This window comes from Melospiza georgiana, chromosome 6 (genome assembly GCF_028018845.1).
Source record: "Melospiza georgiana isolate bMelGeo1 chromosome 6, bMelGeo1.pri, whole genome shotgun sequence".
Taxonomy (NCBI): Eukaryota; Metazoa; Chordata; class Aves; order Passeriformes; family Passerellidae; genus Melospiza; species Melospiza georgiana.
The window spans coordinates 24,738,535-24,752,278 of NC_080435.1; the positions used below are offsets into that span (position 1 = coordinate 24,738,535).

Consider the following 13,744-nt stretch of genomic DNA (forward strand, 5'->3'; position numbering starts at 1 on the left):
CCCTGTGATCCTGGTGCTTTCTCTGAAATGTACTGGGTCATGGGAAGCTTCATTTGGCCTCTCTTAATGAGTCTGCTCAAGCAGAGCTCTGGCAGACACCAGGATTGCTTTCTTAGGGTTAAGGAAGGGAATCTTTGCCAAAGGCACAGAGGACAGCTCTTAAACTAAGCAAGTCTCCAGGGGATGGATCAAAGGTAAGAAGCTGCCTTTTTGCAGGGTCTGAAACATAACCCAGTGACAGGAGCAGGATTTGTGTGAGCTGGGGAGTGAGCCCCCAGCCCACTCCTTTGGTGGCTGGCTGAGCTGGAGACTCAGAGCCTCGTTGGAAGGTGGCACCTCAGAGCCCACAACTGCCTCCCCTCTCACCCCAAGATTGTCCCAGGTGGAGGATGTTAATTCTCATGGATCTTTTGCATTTGTTCAGAAGGCTTTTGTCCACTTCAGTCCCCCTCTGGCTACTAACATACATAATCCTACCTTTTTTGTCTCCTTAGCCCTAGTTTTCTCTAATGAGATGTAGAGTTAATTTCCTTTATATCTCTTATTGGAATGCAACAACAGGGCTGTTGATCCTAAAAAAGAGCCTTTTGTAATTATTTTCTTTTCATTTGATAATCCTCTGTGCCTGTTTTCATCACCTGAAGTGTGCAGCTTTCTATGCAGAATTAACAGTGTGGATGTAGTAATTAGTCCTGGTCACAAGTTTTCTCAGGAAATGGCTTTGGGTCTGCAGACACACCTTTGTCAAAATCATTTTTTGCAGAAGCATGGCTGTTCCAGCTGTGTTCTAACAATGGTCAGGGCACTGTGCTAAAATTCTTCTTGCAGCCACCTCCTGTGGATGCAGTGGTTATTGTTGGGGGATACATTTTACTATTTTATTAATCTCCCCATATTTGATGATTTGGTGGTGATATATTCCCATCCCACATCTCTGTTTCCATAACCTCTTAATGTGTTTGCATGCACAATCCTCATAGGGTTATGATTGCTTCTTGTTTATTCAAGCCTTTGTTCTCCCTGGGGATTGTTTAACAAGCCCTGGAAGCAGTTGGATTTGGAACTTGCATGAAGGATGCTAAAAGGAGAACAGCCCACTTTGAGCTGGGGACTCAGACTCTGCCCCTGCTTCTGCTCAGCTCTCAGACTCATCCAGAAGCACTGTGCCCTTCGTGGACCCCAGCCATCATTGAAGGAGAGTTCTGAAGTAGCTTACATTTAGGAGTTACATCTGTTGGGAGGCAAAAACGAGCTGAAGTTGGGGACTGATTTCACAGAATGCTGAAGTGTAGTTGGCATTTGTAGGATTCTTGCAGCTGTTCCGTGGTTTTGTCATATTTAAAAGTGAGACAGTGACGCATTTTCTGTAGATGTCAGGGTCACAGGTGGTATAACAGACCTCCCCCAGGGCTGAGGTTTCACAGGAGGAGGACTCTGCAGTTTGCTGCTAATGAGAATTTGTTGTTGGTAACAGCAAGTGAGGGAAACCCTTTCCTTTCCTTCTAAGCTGTCTGCAGCAGGAGTGGTTCCTGCTCCAGGTAACTCGTGACTGGCTGGAAATCAGGGGTGCCTGTTCTAATCTTGGTCTGTGTGGGAATTTGGGTGCCCTGTGCATTGTTCAATGCTCTGTCTCTAGGCTTTTCTGACCTATATCTTTGCGTAGTTATTACCACTGTATTTTTTCTGTACACTTTGGGTTACTGTGCATTAGTCATTTACTGGACATTGCTCTGTAAATGATATGGTTTTAGTGATAAGCTTTCATCTGAATGCAGTGAATGAGTCAAACTGCATTCCTTTTATGGCTCTAGCACTTCAACATGTCTAAGACTCATTAGGAGGTTTATGTTATTTTTCTTCTGTGTTTGAGCAGTGTTTATTTGAACTGCCTTTCTTCTTGCTAGGGCTGACTATTTCTACATTGTGATCTTTTCAACATTGCAGAATAGTATCTATATATGGTAAAAGGATAATTAATACCAATAATAAAGGGGTCGAGCAAGCAAACTCAAAAGTTTGACTTTCATGAAATGGAATAAGGAAACATTAACTTCTGACTTTATAGCAAACAAGGTTGCTATAAAGTCAGAGATGACTTGGTGCTGTAAAAATGAAAAGAAAAAAATTATGGCAGATGTTTAAATATAGTATTCTTATTCCAAGAACTGTACTTGCAGTTCTTTGCAGGAGACAGGAGTATGATATTGCACAAGCATATTCAATGTTATTAATTTTATATAGTGTTTTAAGTGTTCTTAAATATTGCACTCACTCAGGAATAGTTCTTGTGTCAGCTTCATCAATAAGACAGTGTTTATCATTTATCTCAAGTGATATTTCAGATCACAACTCTCACAGAACCTTTCTTGCAGTGTGATTCAGCATAGGAAGACAATGTAGGCCTATGAGTTATAACCTTATACATCAGCCTTTTTTTCCAGTATAATGGTAAAATACCCATGTTAGGTTGTATGTAGTGTTAATCAAGACAGTGAATGCAATAGTTGTGGTGTTCTATTTTTGCTTACTTCTATACACTGACCTGCTGTTAACAATTACCAAAATACCATTTAATAGCAGTTATCTCATTTTGGGCTTTTTTTCTGTAAGAAACACCTCAGCAGTGTTTGAACTGCTGCATCAGTGCCACCAGGTTGTTGTAATTTGAGTGAAGGGACAGCTTCTAAGGGACAAAATAGGGTCCCAGTCTGGGGCTAGCCAGCAGAGGGGGATGCAGTCATTCACACTGTGTTGGTGTGAAACATCTGCAGGGAGAGAGTGGGCAGGAGGGAATAATCCACAGTCTCTGTGGAGCTTCTCTTGCTCTGCTGTTGGCACTGCTGAGAACCTCTAGAGAAGCTGCACCCCCTCCTTAATCCTGTTTGGTCACAGCTCATTCCTCTCCTGAACAGAACTGAAGAGGGAGGTGAAAAATGCACCACTTATTCTGTAGCTTAGTTCTGTGATTTTCATTGAAATGGACTCTGAGAAAGAATTTAGGCATTGAAATCCAAATTGGCATGTGCAAAAACCCATTGAACAGCTGCCTGGTTCTGGTGGCCTTCAGCTGCTTGCTGGGTGTGAGTTTGCACCCGTGTTCTGCTGGGGTCCAGAGTGGCATTTGCACACCTGAAAGGACTTGGCCTCTTGTCTTGTTTCCCAGTCTCACTCCAGCCCAGGCTGTCTGGGCTGACTGGATTTTAAAAGGAGTTTTAAAAGCTGTGGTGGAGCAGGCCTCCTCCTTGAGGGGAAGGTTTGTGGTGAGGGTGCCCTTGGCTGACAGATGGAGTGAGTGATGGGAAGAGGATCATGCACTGGAGACTGTGCTCTGGAGCAGGAATGGCTGCAGCCATGTGAGAGACACTTCCTTTCAGTCCAATATTAAGTATTGACAGCTTCTCTTTGACTGTGGGTATCTAAGTCTGCTCATTCCACACAAAGCTGGTTTCTTCCAAAGCTCTGTCAGAAGCTGCTCTGAATGTGGGGATGGATGTGGAGGAGCAGCAGCCACCCAACTCCCTATCAGGCTGCACTGTCCTTGGAATTCCTTGCCTGCTGACCGTGTGAAGCTAAGAGACATAGAAAAAAAAATAGCCTTGGCCAGTGGTGCCCAAAAACTGTTATTTGATGGCTGCTGAAGGACTTATGTGCCAGGCAGCTTTAATAGATCTCCAGACAGAAGAGTATTGATTTCACAGAAGCCACTTGTTTCTGCAGATTTCTCTTCTTTTTTCTCATGGAAAAAGGTCTGAGCATTAAGTAGTTAATGAGATGAACTTGTTTTGCTTCTAGATAGAATAAGCAGCACCAAATCACTATTAGTGATTTACATGTGCGAGGTTTCTCTAAATAAACTATGAAACTAATATATACTTATTAAGTTTTGCATATTCTCATTTTGCCTGTCTTACCTGTTGTTAGAACAGATATCTCCTCCTTTCCAGCAGTGATTAGGATTTTTGAGTCTGCAAGTAATTTGTTCAGGTCTTACTCCATATTTGGGTTAAGCATTTGCAAAACAATTCATAGCTCATTCATTAGTTTGTTAATTTTAAATAGTTAGTGATTATGGGTAAAAGTCTATTAATTTATGAATTATAGGCTACCTTAAATATAAATTCAATTTTATTAAATGAGCAATAAGTTTGCCTTTCTATGAATCTGAACTGTAATATTACAGTCAATATTAGGGATTAAGGCATTGTATTGGCATCCCTACCTGCAAGCTCAGGACCTAATCCTGTTCCTGAATGTTCTTGTTGAAATTCACAGGATCAATAATGGAATTTAAACCAACCACAGGCTTGTGGACAGTGTCTGTGTCCAACCCTTTGGCTAGAGAGATCAAGTACTTACCAAGTACTGACTAAGTCAGGCAAGAATAGTGATTGGAAAGACTTTGGGGGATATAAACATGGGAAAAGCCCCTATGGTCTAATGCCAGTGTTACATGAAAAATGCAGATCAAATTGATACTAAACTGAGACATTTGTAGTTGCCATCATCCAGCTGCTGGGGTAGCGTTTCTTTTTAAGTCAGATTTAGGACATATAGTTGCAATAACAGGATGGTTTTGATCCCATCCAGCATATTTCAGAAACAGCACTGGGGAATTCTGTGCTGTGGATTTTTAGCACTGGCAAAGTCAGAGCTGTTCTTTGATACTCAAAGCTCGTTAAGCCTCTTGATCTCGTTTAACTGACTGTAATGACGAGACAGATGAAGCCTAGTGAAAATGGAGATTTAAAGGAAAGCATTAAGGATAACAGTGTTACTGCTACATCACTAAGAGAACATTTCCTCCTGTCAAAGCCGATGTTGATATATGAAGTAATTCGCTCAAGCTTTTTGTTTCTTAAAGGTTCAAGCTCTTGGGCTGCTGGGCAAGTCCTCTGCCCAGGAGACACCTGGGCAGCTTTTTCCTCACTAGCCTGTAATCCAGGGCAGCAAGGTGAAGGTAGGAGAGCCTGAGCTGCCAGTCAGGTCCCATTTGAGGCATGTTGCTGTTCTCCTGCTTGTGGGATTGGGATTATGGGGCTGCAGGATCCAGAGCAGGGCAGGGTAGGCTTGCCTGGTCTGTTATGTATTGCTGATTTACCTGCTGCTCCTTCTTTTCCTAATCCTTAAATAAAGAATGTGTTTCCCTTGGCTGTTTGTTTTCAAACTTGGAAAATTCATATTCATGCCTGAAGGAGTGAAATGAATATATATGAAGTGCTAGAGTTGTCTGACCATAAAAGTAAGTGAGCTGTTGGCTGGCTGCATCTGTCAGTAAGCAGGGAGTGCAGACAGGAGTCAAGTGATTCAGACCACTGGATTTTGCTGATCCTTGGCATGACCCATTCCTGCTTCCTCAGTGTGCCTTTCAGGAAAGGAGAATAAATCACTTCAGCAGCAGAAATACCCTAAAAATATTACACTTGGAAGGGCTTGTTATGGCACTCAAAATTTGAGAGGCACAGAAAGGATGTATTTGGCTAAAGAAAAGAGAAGCTTAAAGGTCCAGGTTGTCCAAAGTAAATTGCTTTATGCCTGTAATGCACGGCAGGGAGCCACTTTCTAATGAGAAAAAAATATCACCTAGAAAGTGGTCTAGAAGTCCTAATTGTATGTTAGAAATGCATAATACTGCTCTTGTTTAACCTGAGTCTTTTCATATTGACAGAAATTTGGTTGGGTTTTTTTCCCTTGCTGATGAAGAGCTAAGCTATAGTGATGGGTGTTTGTACATTAATTCCTGGAAAGATCAGAAACTCCTTTTAACCAACCTCATCACTGTTTCACTGTTCATTTATTAAATATTATTATATTGAGCTTCATTAAAGGCAGTCATTCCTCCCTGGCTTTTGGTACCATTCATAAAGCATCTGTGAGATTAAATTTTTTGTACAAATTACCTATCTCTATAAAAGTCAGAGTCTGGATACTATATTTTTCCTTAGATAATTTATTTAAACTTTTTCATATTTTGGGGCAGGTAAAAGAATACTTCTAAGTCCTGTTTGTTTTTCACTGAATGTGCTTGCAGAATTCTTAGCAGTCATGAAACTAGCAAGGCTTGTAGTGTAAATTTTGTAATGATTTTTAATATGAAATGTTAGATAAATTACGCTTAGGTCTAACGTCTAATACAGTTGTTTGAACTGCAATGTGTCATTGTAGAGGAGAGGCCAGTATTCTTGGGTTCCACATTGTGTGGATGTGATAGGACAATAAATTCCAATAACTGAGTACTGTTACAGTTATATACAGGATAGTATTTCCTTGGTGTTGTTTCCCACTGAGTAAAACATTGGAAGATTTTTTTTGTTAGGAAAATGTGCCCTCATTATATTCTTCCTTCCCATAAACCAAAAATCTGCAGCAATAATAATGTCTTCATAAGGCAAAGTCAGTTTCTTAAAGCCAAGACAGGTGAAGTTTGAAGGGATGGAGAGGAAGGAAATGAAAGCAATGGCTGGAGGATTGTGGCACCAGGAGTGAATCTCCTCTCTGCTAACCAATGGATAATTAGAAGGGGTTTTTTTCATTTATTTTAAATATGTTGTTCTCCACAGACTTCAGAGGTTAGTGCCTTTCCTTCTTCCTTCACCTTGCTGTTGCGTGCAGGACTTCAGGCATCATTGGTTTTGGCATCTTTTCTGAATTAAACATTCCTGGGTAGAGGATATTGTGTGAAACAAAAATAAGATATAAAGCTTTCAAACTGTGATTACACAAGCCTGTTTCAAAATACAGAAGTCTATCCTGTGTTGTTTTGGCATGTAAGAAACTTGTCTTATTGGTATAGGGGTAAAAGTCATTGTTTATGGCTGTGCTTTTTCACAGCCCTAAACAATGGACTTGTTTAGAAAAGTGTCATGATCTAGTTGTCAGAGGTGCTAAAGCCATCCAGGTTCCATTGGCTCATGTGAGATTTGTCAGTGCTTGAGCCCAATTTCAATTTGAGCTACTGCAGTGTTACTCTAATCTTTTAGCTTGCTGGGCTTCTGTGGAGAAGATGAAACCCGCTGATTCTGGTGAGAAGGCATTGATTTCAGCATGGCTAACTCTTAGAAGGACTACATTAATTTCTACATGTTCTGAGTGATAGGTATGCAAAACAATCTATTTCAGCTGTAACAGATCTTTTTTATCAAAGGACCAACATGCCAGGAATGTGACAGCAAAGCCAGAAGCTGCGTTTTCCAGCACACGTGCAAAGAGTGTTCACACAGAAACTTGTTTCGTGTGCAGACAAGTAGCTGCAGTAAACCAATTAGTGCATGTACATTAGATGTTTTTGCAAAATACTCTTTGCATGTTTGTATAACACTATGGTCTGAAGCCATTTTTTTCTTCGTCCCCTTTATTTTAGTAGGAATTTTGCTTAAGGAAAATTAAGGAATATTGCTTAAGGAAAAAACGTATTCTTCCATAATAAAGTATTTATAAACTGTCAAACACAAGTTAGAATGCCAAACCTAAGGCAAATTCTACCTGCTACAGTGCAACTCCTCCTTGTGTTTTTACAGTCTTTGTTTATGGGTTGGGAGAATCCCCACGGATTTGCTGGATGGGGAATTGTCCTGTGTCTGACTTGATGGGCATGGCAACCTCTTTGTTAGACTCTACAGAGATTCCTCTGGTTTCTGCTGGGATGGCTCTGTACAGATTTATACACTGAACTGCAATGCTAAGCAGCAGATGGGGCAAGGCTTCCCAACTGCTCACCATCCCATTTTTGTAAATGTAGGAGTTAAATTTGGGTTGGGTAAAGCATGTTTGCACAGTGAGATCTTGCCAGCAGAGACACTGCTGCCTGCAGCTCGGAGTATCTCTTCTTCCCTGCTGTGGGTGAGGGGTGTCTCACTATCAGAGAGAAAGCTGTGTGCTTACTAAGCCAGAGGAAGGTGTCCTGAGTATCTGGGTGTTATTCTCTGGTCTGCTGTCGATTTGTAAGAGTGGCAGAGGGATTGAGGAGATACAGTCCTGTCAGCTCCTGTCTCTGTGGGGATGGTGCTTGTCCAGCACTCTGCTGGAAACAGCGACCCTAGTCCCAGGATTGTTGGAGCTGTTTCAGTCTTAGGTGTGAGAACATCTTCATGGTGTGTTCACCCAGCTGCCACTGCTGCTCACCTACACCTGCATGAGCTGGTGAACTGATGGTGGTAACACAAGGCTCGCTCCATGCCATTTCCTGCCACCTCTGTTCAAATTAACACTAATTTTTCATTTGTCTAAACCAGAAGGTAAGAAATGTCCGATCTTGGCAATGTCTGAGGTGTCATATGTACACCTGGCACTTATTAATGCCTAAGAAGGCTGCAAAAAACTTTTCATCCACGATGATTTCTCTAAATTGTGGAATGCTTTAGGTTTATTGTTCATTGACAAGATCTAGGGATTAAGTCAATGTGATTTTTGCACATAACTTGTACAAGTTTTGAAATTTTGATTGTGTTTTAGCCCATGCAGAAAATTTCAGAGTGGTACAAACCATGTATATTTTGGACAAGGAGGGATCATTAATGATAGCACTCACAAATATTTAATTACTTCCATATAGGTATCCTTAATGGAAGTTAGGTTTTCTTTGTTGCTGTCTTGTTGCAGGGGTTCCATACTGCTGTCTCCTTATTGCAAAAGTTTCACGCCTTTTTGGTGTTTCTCATGGGCTGCTCCTCAGAGCACTGATGCTTTCTTCTTCACAAAGCAGACAAGAGACTCCAGTTCCCCTCTCACCCAGCCACCCCACTCTTTTATAGCATCTTCTTCTCACTGGTTACAGCTGTGGCCTGGTAAAGTCGGGCCTGCTCCTAATCTTTGATAATTGGCCCAGCTGAAACTCCTTAGGGGTAAGATTACTTTCTACACTGTCTTTATTTTCTTACATTCTATCCCGCTACATTTCTTAAGTATCCTTCATCACATTTATGTTGAAATTCAAGCCTTGCTGATGAGAGAGCGTGCAAGGTGAAACAGAGAACACAATGCAATGGAGAACTCTGACGTAATCAATAACGACGTTTTGCTTGCTCCTAATTCCGTGTAACTTAAAAACGGCTAAACCACGCCACAGGTGTTGTGCTGTCATGTGAGCTGTTGCACTGAGCAGGTGTTGTGTCCCCAGGTACCTGACGGACGGCGGGCTGGGGCTGTACACGCGGCGGCTGACGCGGCTGCCCGACGGCATGGCCACGGTGCGCGAGACGCTGCAGCGCGGCACGGCCTTGCGCCTCGGCGACGCCGACAGGTAGGGACGGGCTGCGCCAGCCCTCGGCACCTGGGCGGGAGCTGCTCCGGGGCGGTGGGAAAGATGGAAGTCTGGCGAGAAAGTTTCACGGATATGTGTGCTTGGTGGAAAGTTCTCTGAGTGTGGAGCCTGAGAACGATGGTGTTGTCATTGCAGGGGTTCCATGCTGCTGTCTCCTTATCACAAAAGTTTCACACCTTCTTGGCGTTTCTCATGGACAGCTCCTCAGAGCACTGACTCTTTCTTCTTCACCAAGTACCCAACACACTCCAGTTCCCTTCTCATCCAGCCAACCCACACTTTTATAGCACTCTTCTTCTCATTGGTTACAGCTGTGCCTATTTCTAATCTTTGATAATTGGCCCAGCTGCAACTCCTTAGGGCTAAGATTACTTTCTACACTATCTTTATTTCCTTATATTCTGTCCCCCTACAGAACAGAATGGAGGTGGAAGCGAGTTTTGATAGAGAAGAACAGTAGATGTCTAAATTGACAATTGCTGGACTGATGCAGTTTGTTTGGAGGCAGGCCAGGGGGTCCCCGGGGATCCCCTAAGCTGTGTGCCCACTGGTAGCAGCAGGCAGGCAAGGAGACTCCACACAGCTCTGAGGGTGCTCATTAGATGAGGGTTTATTGGGGGTGCCAGCCCTGGGAGCAGCATGGCTTCTTAGGGAGAAGGGGGAGAGCCAAGGGGGAAAAGGGCCAAGAGAGCCCCTGTGGTCTCCCCCCACAGCTTAACAGGGAGATCCAAAGTGGGTGCAGAATCAGACTTGGGCCAATGGGATTGCAGGTCCATGATACTGCAGGGGAGGATCACAGGCTTGGAACAAACCCTGCATTTTCGAGGGGTGAGACAGAGCAAACCATTTAACTGAAATGTAACACCACCACTAAGAAAGCAAAGGCGAAGTCGAGTTGGAGAGAATCTCCTCTGTTTTATGATTAGAGCAAAGGATATGTTGGCCACGAACAAAAATATGTTTTTACTAAGCAGAAATAGGTCTTAGGAAAAGCAGAAAGGTACCATAGGCAAACAGACATGCCAATGTGGCAAGCAGAAGAAAGGTCTAAGAATTTTCCACTGCAAGAAAACCGAAAAACTACTTTAATCCTAAACTGTAGCATAGTAACTCATGTGATTGGATGGTATTGACCATAATATGGTAATGATGGTTATGATAGGCTATAGATAATAGCAAAGGTGTTATATATGATGCCGATTGGTTATTATGTATTAAGATGCTCAGCAAACTAAAATATAGAATGCATTGTAACCAGAACTAAAGGGTCTCCAGGTCTGCCTGCAGCTGGAGCTGACAGCTGTAGGCATGGCTCTGTCACCCACGGCCCTGGGCTGCTGTACACAATAAGCAGCATTTTGGAGAGCTGCCTGGAGTCATCATCTCTCATCTCAGGCTCTTACACCAGAGTATTTTAGGTTTTGTGTTCATAGAGGTGTCGGGAGAAATGCTGGTTTTGTGTCTCCTGAGTGCTTTGCTGGAAGCTCCCCAGTGTTTTTGTGACTGGGACACAGCACTAGAAAGTGCTGAACTCCTGTTTCAGTGGTGTTTGAAATAGAAAGGACTGAGTTCCCCTCTCATGTCCATTCATTCTCCTCCAATTCCAGTGATTCAATGTGAACAGTCAAGGCCAAATGTCAAGAATTAGAGGACTGGGAATCCATAATTCATGGGAGTGCAGTCACAAAGGAACCCAGTGAAATGTTCTATTAATGTTGATATAAATGGGTTAAATGCCGTTGTTTTTAACAAGGTCAGTACACGGCTGCTTCTTTCCCTTCCATAGCCTGATCAGTGTTACTGCTGATGCAGTAAGTGACATGTATCCTTTTTCTTCCATGAGGGGCCTCTAAGTATAAAAAATGACTTTTGAGGTGCATGCTCAAACCCATTTTTGAATTAACAGGTTTTTTTTTTCTTTTTGCTATCTCTAAGTCATTCCCAGGACATGACTGAGCTTGATATTACTGATACTGTATTAATTGTGATGCATATATTACTAAGGAAACACAAGTAATGAAGAATCTAGCCTTGATTTCTAAGCAAACTAAATCTAAATCTGCCAAGGTTTAGAACTAAATCTGCTTTGGTGTCCTTGTGATATTAGCAAAGAGCAGGATGTCAAATGTAAACAAAAGAACTAAAACCTCTCAGAGAATCCCAGCTCAGTTTGAATTACAGGTCAACATATGCTTACCAGTTGTAAAATATGCCTGGATTTTTCCAGGAGCTCATCTCTCTCTCTGAAATTTGCAGCTTGAAACCCAAGCAGCACTCACTGGTCCTATGGGTGAGGGTGTTGCCGCCTTGTGATGCAGCTGGAGAGGAATCAAGTGTCATCCTCTTCAGCTGCTGTGGCTTCTGAACCAATATTGCCACAGTAGCAAAAGCATCTGTTTAAAATTCAGCATTTGTCTAAGATAAAGTATATTGTTGTTTAAGTAACAGCTTTTCTGGAGAGCCAGTGATAGATCCCTGTAATTGTTCCTTCCCCCATCCAATATTTTCTGTGCTTGCAACGCTTCTTGTTTGCTGAACTCCTTTCCTGAAGATGCCACAGATCAGGCACCAATGAGGAACATTGACAAGAGAGATTATTTGTGTTTAAATGTGTAACACCTAGAATGGGGCTGAAGTGCAATCCCTAGGTTGTCATTTGTTTCAGCTTTGAAAACCATCCTTTCAGTTCACTTGGAGGGGGACAGACTGTACACACAATAAACACTCTGCATGGCAGAAAAATTACCCTTGGTCCCAGGGCTGGTGACACTGTGATGTGTTGTTTTGATTACTTAGTCTTTTCTATTTAGAATATAATACCTATGCAGGAGATGAGGGGTTTCTGACAGTAGGGCAATGATTTAAAAAGAGCTCCTCTTTGCTTGCTGGGTTACCATCATGTGCAATTTAAACAAAAAATTAATCTTAGTTCAAGTGTTTTCGGGGTGAAAATGGACATAAGGAAAAGGAGTTGAATAAAACTGTGCAGTATCTAATTGTTTTCTTCATTCTGTGAGGCAGTGAGCAGAGGTGCTGAGTTGCTTTATTGGTACATGCAGAAAACATATTCAGATTCAATTTAACTTGTTCAAAGCAGATGTTTATTGAATGCATGGGAGAACAAGTGTGAAAGACTGTCAACCTGTGAGCATGAGGTTAATCATTAAAAAGTTATCAGAGGAATTTTTTAGTTTCTTATGCTATTAGTTGTAGAAGTTTAGTTGTGAGGGTTTTACTCATTGGCTCTGGTAAGGTAAAGCACAGACCTTGCATTTTCCCCTGCAGCAGGGAAATCCAAACAAGGGCACTGAATTTAATGCTTGATTGCAAGGTTAATGGAATCATTGCACAACACACTGAGCTTACTTTTGACTTCAAGATAATTTCAGTTTGCCTAGAACAAAGGCATTTTAAATCAAAAAAGGCATTAAAATTCCTTTTTATTTAGTTTGTGATTGTTTGTTTTTTTTTTTAATTTCGTTTGGGATTTTTTTTCAAGGTTGGAAATAGATATCCCATTGTTTTTTCCATTCTGTATTTGATTATTTAAGTTGATTTCACTTTGTCGGGCACAGCTGCTCCATCTGAGACTAAATCTGATGCTTGCCTTCATATATGTAACTTGAATGTATAGGTAAATTAGATCTGAATTAATCTTTCTGTAGGTGCTTACCTGTGTAAGCTGTTATTTAGAGGAGGTAATTCAGACCTGATTTATCACAAACTTGTGGCTGGGACAGGAGACTCTGAATGTGAGCTTGCCAAGAGTAACTTTAATGCTGTTAGGGAAGGGTCTCTGTGACCTTTTAGAAATCATCACAGATGAAGTGCTTAAAAACCTACTGCTGAGCATGATTGGCTTGGCCTGCTTCCCTTTCACAGTTCTGTTTGAGGCTGCATGCATTACCTGGCTTTGCACAGAGCCACAGAAAGCTTTTCCCAGCTCCTCGTTGTAATGGCTGGTCAGGAGTGGATTGTGTTGTCTTGGTGCTTCCAGCAGCTGCAGCAGGTAAAACAGGAGGAACAGTGCTGAGCTGGCTCTTGAGGAGTGTGTCTGTATCCTGGTCACATCTGATGAATGCAGCTTGCTTAAAAACAGCCCACATTCAGGTTAACTCTCAGGCAGGTTTGTACTGAAGCTGCTTCCTGGCAGTCAGCATTTTAGAAGTATTTCCTGCTTTTGGAAAGATCTTTGGATAATCCTGGGGGACACTGTGGAACCTGGACGGGAGATGGACAGGAAAGAAGAACTGGAAGTGATGCAGAAACCAAGTAGAAAGCCAGAGGACATTCCATGCAGAGCACACATACTTTGCTATTAATAAGAATGTCATTAAGTGCAGTACAAATGGTAAAAATTATGGCTTTCAAAAATAGCTGAACAGTAGTATTTTGCTGCTGTTTTGCATTTTATAAAAACAGATTAAAGTTACTCCTATGTCTTGGCTCAGGTAGTAGACAGTATTTCACATTTGTGGAGTAAATCCC

The 13,744-nt window shown here is 42.0% G+C and overlaps 1 protein-coding gene across 3 annotated transcripts in view; it reads left to right on the forward strand.

The window, feature by feature from the left end:
• NAV2 (neuron navigator 2) overlaps nucleotides 1-13,744 on the forward strand; it is a 368,440-nt gene that overhangs the window by 274,716 nt on the left and 79,980 nt on the right. For all 3 annotated transcript variants that reach the window (XM_058027192.1, XM_058027189.1, XM_058027191.1), the window contains one exon: nucleotides 9,113-9,235. In XM_058027192.1, the coding sequence (XP_057883175.1) occupies nucleotides 9,113-9,235 (123 nt within the window). The remainder of the gene's footprint in view (nucleotides 1-9,112; nucleotides 9,236-13,744) is intronic.